Source organism: Octopus bimaculoides, chromosome 8 (assembly GCF_001194135.2).
Source record: "Octopus bimaculoides isolate UCB-OBI-ISO-001 chromosome 8, ASM119413v2, whole genome shotgun sequence".
Classification (NCBI taxonomy): domain Eukaryota; kingdom Metazoa; phylum Mollusca; class Cephalopoda; order Octopoda; family Octopodidae; genus Octopus; species Octopus bimaculoides.
The window spans coordinates 1,510,754-1,518,016 of NC_068988.1; the positions used below are offsets into that span (position 1 = coordinate 1,510,754).

The window sequence follows — 7,263 nt, forward strand, 5'->3', positions numbered from 1 at the left end:
GTAGGGATTAACTCCTTTTTTAGAAACAATATTTTTTTGAAGAACTCTGATGGAGTTGATTGATTTTTGCTCATAGGCATTTATTGTTATTGATCACCTGGAACATAAAAGATAAAATTGATTTCGAAATCTGTTCAATAATCAATGAGATCATCTTAAAATGTCAGATACACGCCTTGGCATGACTTTTGTCCCTTTCTTCCATAAAATCCCAGAAAAAACAGTAAAGAAATCTTAAACACCAAAACTGAGAAGATTACAATTATCCACCCAGAACAACATGGCATCTGTAGAAGGTATTATTAAATTGACCGTCTGGCAGAATTCTTAGCATGCTGGCATTTTGTCCATCTTTACATCGTGAGTTCAAATGCTGCTGGGATTGAAATTACCTTTCATCCTTTCAGGGTTGATGAAATAAGTACCAGTTGGTTGTAATTGACTCATCCCCTTTCCCCAAAATTACAGGCCTTTTGCCAAAATTTGAAACCATTATTATTATTATTATTATTATTATTATTATTATTATTATTATTATTATTATTGGCAGCAAGCTGGCGGAATCGTTAGCATATTGGATGAAATGCTCAGTGGTATTTCACCCGTCACTACATTCTGAGTTCAAATTCCACCAATGTTGACTTTGCCTTTCATCCTTTTGAGGTTGATAAATGAAGTACCAGTGAAACACTGGGGTTGACATGATCGACTAGTCCCTACCCCACAAAAATTTCAGGCCATGTGCCTTTAATAGAAAAGATTATTATTATTATTATTATTATTATTATTATTATTATTATTACCTCCGCCTTAGCGAAGGCGTTGGTATTGTTTTCAGTCATGTTTGTTTGTTTGTTTGTTTGTCTGTGGACAAGATATCTCAAGATATCTCAGTAGTTGTTGACTCTCAACAACTATTGAAAATACAGTTCTATATTTAAGAAATGAGGAATTATGTACATTGTTTACATTTGACAGATATTTCTCCTCATTTTGTTTGTTGTTAACACAATGTTTCGGCTGATGTATACTCCAGCCTTCATCAGGTGTCTTGGGGAAATTTCGAACCTGGGTTCTCATTCCTCAGGTATTTTTCGATGTTATTATTAAGATTATTATTATTATCATTCAGGTCACTGCCTGGAATTGAACTTGGAGTCTTGGGGTTAGTAGCCCATACTCTTAACCACTATGCTATATGGCGTAATGGTTAAGAGCGCTGCATATGGCATAGTGGTTAAGAGTGCGGGCTGCTAACCCCAAGATTCTGAGTTCGATTCCAGGCAGTGACCTGAATAATAATGATAATAGTAATAACATTGAAGAATACCAAAGGAATGAGAGCCCAGGTTTGAAATTTCCCCAAGACACCTGATGAAGGCTGGAAGGTATATCAGCCGAAACGTTGTGTTAACAACAAACAAGATGAGGACAAATATCCATCAAATGTAAATAATGTAAATAATGAACTATTGAAAAGGTTGCAAGACGCAATGAAAATTTTAGAAAAAGAAATGAGTGGAAATTTTACCAGTGAGTGTGTTAAATTATAAGGCACCAAAAGAGAATGACTTTCCCCAGACACAACAGAATATACTTCAACACACGAACTCACCTAAAGAATCTTGCAAACCAAATCCAAAAACGAAATGCAATAAATTAATTATACTTAACACAACACACTAAATATTTTAACAATTTTTTTTATATACAACATTTAATCATAAAAATATAATGGAATTTTTTTATAATGTCAAATGAGTTTGAGGGTCCAGTTAAACAGGAACCAAAAAGGTCTAAACAAAAAAAGGGGTAAAATTGGTTGAGAAACCCTGATTGGAGAACGCGGTGGTTGGAAGGAAAATTTAAAATAAAATAAAATGTCAAAGTAATAGTTTGGGATTTATTATCCACCCCCACCCACCCCCGTCCACTTCAGATTGTTTTAGTATCACCAGATAACAATAATGGAATGCTTCCATCATTTTTCCATATAAATACCTGTTTTATTTGTGTTTGTTCTATGAAATATGGCCATGTGTTCTTTGGCTTAAATGGCTGCTGTTACAGGAATTCTTAACTGATGTTTTTGGAAACAGAAAACATGAAGGTGACACAAACACACACACACCCTTTCCCTGTACCTTCCCTGTCTTGTTAGTGTGAAACAAAATCTTAGTAATATTCCATTATCACAGCTTACCATTATTATTCCTTGCCAACATTGAGATTAGATTACTGGACTTGGTGCAAAACTAATTTAATTTCCATTTGCTGTTAGTAGCAATAACAATACCACCACCACCACCACCACTACTGCTGCTGCTGCTACTACTACTACTACTCAGTTTTTAGTGAACAGCATGATTTTCTTTCAATTTCCTATTCTTCGACCTCGCCATCCTTTACCATTCTGTAGAATGAAATGGAAGCATCAGAGAGAAACCAATGTTTCTCAATCACTTCAGATTCTTCTCTTTCTCTCTCTCTCTCTCTCTCTCTCTCTCTCTCTCTCTCTCTCTCTCTCTCCTTTTCCTTTTCTACATTTTTCTCAATCATTCGAATTCAGTTTTTTTCCCCTCCCTCCTAATATATTTCTATTTCATTTTTTTTTATTCTTTCACCCCACCACCACCACTACATTACTTACTGCCCACCTGTTCTCACCTCTCTCTCTTTCTCTCTCTATTTCTTCACCCACTCCACCCATCTCTCTCTTCTCTTCTGAACTTATTTATTTCTTATTTCTCCTGATTCCCCCCTCCACATACCCCTGCATTCCTTTCTTCCACTTTAATTTCCAATTAGTATCGTTAAGTTTTTTTATAACTCCCCCCCTCTCTTATTTTATTTTATCACATTACCCATGTCTAACTTTTCTTTGGTTCTTCATAATCTGATTTTTTTTTTCTTTTGCTTCTATATAACATTCTTTTCCTAATTCTTTCAATTCACACTTTTTCATCCATTACCATTAACCACTTCAGTCTCTCTCTCTCTCTCTCTCTCTCTTCTCGCCCCCCCCCCCACGTACTTTAAGCTTCTCTCTTCAACTTTTTAATATAATTCACTCTATGTCCAATCTAACTTGCCATAACAATCACTTGTAGAAGAAGCAAACCATTTTTGCCACAACTTCACCAAGACATCGTTTATACTTTGTAATTTCATTATTATTTATTTGTTATTTATTTGTTAGCAAAAATCTCCAAGTTTTTCCTCTTTTCTTCTGAAGGCCACCAACCCCAGTAATGGTGCACAACGATCTCCAAGATGCTTGTAGTCATTCTATCGACTTGTCTTCAGTTGACAGTGGTCCAACTTCAAGAAGGTTTGTACTGCAGACACTCTGCTATTCTCAGTCTTCTCTTTCACTTGTACAACTTTGTTGTTCTGTTCGAGTCAAAGAACCAGGGGAAGCACTCATGATTTTTACCAAAGTCCTTGAAAATGGTGAGAGGGAAGAAGGGATAGAGTCATCTCCAGACTAGGAATCAAATTCAAGTATTTCCTTGCAGCAGAAACAGACTCAGCTGAAGACACCTCATTGTCATCTGGTTGAGCTGGCTCAGACATTTTTAATCTGCTCATGCTGTCCATCTTTGTCCTGCATTAGTTGAGGGAAGTGTTTGGGGTGTCATCCAGTCTCTCTCGTGAGTTGATCTCCATATGTTCTGTTCCGATGACCTCCTCAAGTATGGCCAAATGTATATATATCTTCTGGGTATTTACCAGCGTGTGTAGAATTAATCTTGGATATATACATATGTGTGTTGTGTGTGTGTATTAAATAAAATGAGACAACAAAGCCAAGGCTGTGTGGAATTTTCAGGACATTTACAAAGAGAGAGTTAGTCTTACAGCTGTTTCTGGGATATTAGGGATATCCCTTCATCAGAGACGATATGAGATGGTTAAATAGAGGGAAATATTACAGTACAGTGTAAAGAGTTATTTTGGGAAAGAAAGCAAATAGGAGAATGAATGTAGAAATTAAAATTTAAAAAAAATAAAGATGTTATAGTTGTAGTCCCATTATTTAAAGAATTTCTACCACTTCTACAAACCACTTTCCTTAGATAATGGAAGTGCAACTATAACATCTTTATACATTTTTTTTTTTCTACATTCATTCTCCCATTTTCCTATATACTCCTTATTTGCTTCCTTTTCCAAAATAACTCCTCATATTGCGCATTGGCATCAGCCAAAGTTTCAGAAAGTGTATGGAGAGGTGTATATGAGCTGCACACAAAAGTACGAGTGGTTCGGACATTTCCAGGATGGCTGAAAAAGTGTTGATAGTGGCGAACGTTCTGAGAGACGCAAAACCATCACAGGTGTGCATGTGGCTGTGATGGGAAATTGTGATTCGACAATTTCCCCTGTGAGTCATCAGAGAATGTGCAGATTAGTTACGGTTCAGTCCAGTCCATTATCCCTGAAGATTTGGGTATGAGACCCGTGTCTGCCAAGTTTGTGCCAAAACAGATTTCAGCTGACCAAAAAGACACTTGGGTTTCAGTTGCATAAGAACTCCTTGATTGTGTTGAGAACAATGAAAACGTTTTGGAAACATTCCGTAGGCCTCTGAGTAGGTATCATCAAGCTTTTGGCAAAATTTGATGCAGATTCTCCACTCAACCGTCTCTGTCATGGTTAATGCAACAATCACACGCTACACACCTTCCTTCCAAGCACTGCTGTAAACAGTGGAAGTAAGCTAGAATGTTAAAACTTAGTGCACATGCACAGCAGAGTTCAAGGTCAGTCTGTGCCAAGCGGCTTCACTCTGCATACTTTAGCTTTGTTACTATAGCAACAGTCCGGATACTTACTGATCAGACCACACGCACGCACACACCCACCCACATACATACATATATATGTATGAACATCTATCAATACACACACATATCTATATACACATGCAAATATATTGATATATGCATATATATATTTGTACGTACACACACACGTACATATGCATATACACACATATACACATATCTTCCAGATATGAATACTTGTAACAAGATTGAAGAATTTAAAGTAACAAAAATAATAAGTCCATTAAAGAACGAGTTAAAAACAGATTACCATTTGTTATGGAATCTTCTGGAATGTTCCCTCAGACAAATTCTTGAACGTATTTTCGTCTTTTCTATGAGGACAATATCAATATCAAGAATCGACTGTGCAATTTTTATCTTTGAAAAGAAGCATTTTATGTGACTTTACAACAATAATTCTCATTAGATATCTTTCGAATACCCTTTGGGATCAACAACATTAGTCAGAACGACTCACCACCTCCCCACAAGCCTTATGCAGCTTATTTGATCAAATAACTTAGATTCCAATTATCTATATAACTTGTTGAGTATTTTGTTCGTTATCATTTTATATGTAATTCAACACCAGCCCATCATTACTGCAGCAACAGTGGCAGTAGTAGCAGCAGCAGCAATGGTGGTGGTGGAGATGGTGATAGCGATGGTAGTAGTGGTGGTAGTATAGCAGTGGTTGTAATGGTGGTGGTGGTGGTGGTAGTGGTGCCAGTTGTAGTAACTCCGCCGCCATGCACTTTTGTCTTACTAAACATGTTTAGAAAGATCTCTTGAAAATCTTACCGATTCTTAAGCTGAGATATTCAATATCTGCAAGATTATACATTCTTAGGAATGGCAATCTGAACCTAATCTCTGAAGAATGGCATTAATAATGACAGTTCCAGTTCTTATATATCAGAAATATCTTTGGTAGATTCAGATCTCAGAAGAACCAGGAACTAATGCAAGCGATTACTTAGTGTCAGCTCTGAAACTCACTTCTCATCGTTTACCGCAGTACCCCAGCACCCTGGGCTCCCCATGTCTTCTTGGTACTTATTTCATTAGTTCTGAGAATAAAGACAGATAGAGAGAGAGAGAGAGAGAGAGAGAGAGAGGGCTATCATCATCACATCATCATCATCATCAAGTCCCCATGTCCCACATCAAAATGGGTTGGATGGTTTTGACAGTCCCTTATGGGTCTAAGGACTGCATTGTGATCCCATGTCTCCTTTGCTATGGTTTCTATGGTTGAATTTCCTTCCTAATGCCAACCATTTTGCAATGTGCTCTGGCTGCATTTTTCATGGCACCAGCATTAGTGAGGTCACCACCCCAAGAGAAGTGGTTTTATTCTAGAAGATGAGGGCTTAACTCTGTTGTTGCCATATTTCTGTTGAAGTACACTGCTCTTAATTACATTATTTACATTGACAGATATTTGTCCTCTTGTTTGTCGTTAACACAATGTTTTGGCTGATATACCCTCCAGCCTTCATCAGCCTCAAGGGTTATATGGATTCTGATTGAGAACCTTTGGATTAAAGGGAGGAGGGTTCAGAGCAGGTTTCTTATTGTAGAGATGCTACATGGCTACTCACATTATAGAAGAGAAAATTAGAATGTTTGGGATAGAGCAAGGAAGAAATAAAATTAGGGATTTGGGTAGGGAATGAAGAACTGAGCGTAGGTGGGTAGAGGTTGCGCATATCAACACTTGACCATCATTATGGTAGAAGTAGTAGTAGTAGTTGTAGTAGTAGTAGGAGTAGTAGTAGTAGTAGTAGTAGTTGTAGTAGTAGTAGGAGTAGTAGTAGTAGAATGTCCTGGGTGGAATTATAGTGACACCAACACCAGTGGAATTGTCTTGTCCTTGACAAGACTAGAGGGTCCTCTCAGCCCCACATCTCTACTCATTTACCAACCACTCTACAGAATGTTCTGGGTAGGTTTATACCAACATTAAATCAATTACTCAATCAAATTTGAACCAATCAATTAGCTCTCAAAGTGTCCATTATGTCTTTGACCAGAAAGTTTTTTCCATGCTGTTAACTTGTTGTTCCTGAACCTCCCATTGCCATATTTGGCAGCTTTTTAAAACTATAAAGAAGAACCACAAGAAAAAGGAAAAACTCCCTTCAAAATAATGGCTGGGTTTATAAGTGGCAAGTTTTGAATTGGTATACTCTTTCATTCTTTGATTTGCTTCAGTCATTTGATTGTGGCCATGCTGGAGCACTGCCTTTAGTCGAGCAAATCAACCGCAGGACTTATTCTTTGTAAGCCTAGTACTTATTCTATCGGTCTCTTTTGCCGAACCGCTAAGTTACGGGGACGTAAACACACCAACATCGGTTGTCAAGTGATGTTGGGGGGACAAATACAGACACACAAACATATACACACACACATACATATATATATA

At 37.3% G+C, this 7,263-nt stretch overlaps 1 protein-coding gene across 3 annotated transcripts in view; it reads left to right on the forward strand.

The window, feature by feature from the left end:
- LOC106872656 (dystrobrevin beta) overlaps positions 1-7,263 on the forward strand; it is a 155,199-nt gene that overhangs the window by 47,035 nt on the left and 100,901 nt on the right. For all 3 annotated transcript variants that reach the window (XM_014919730.2, XM_052969920.1, XM_052969921.1), the window contains one exon: positions 3,236-3,331. In XM_014919730.2, coding sequence (XP_014775216.1) covers positions 3,236-3,331 — 96 coding nt within the window. The remainder of the gene's footprint in view (positions 1-3,235; positions 3,332-7,263) is intronic.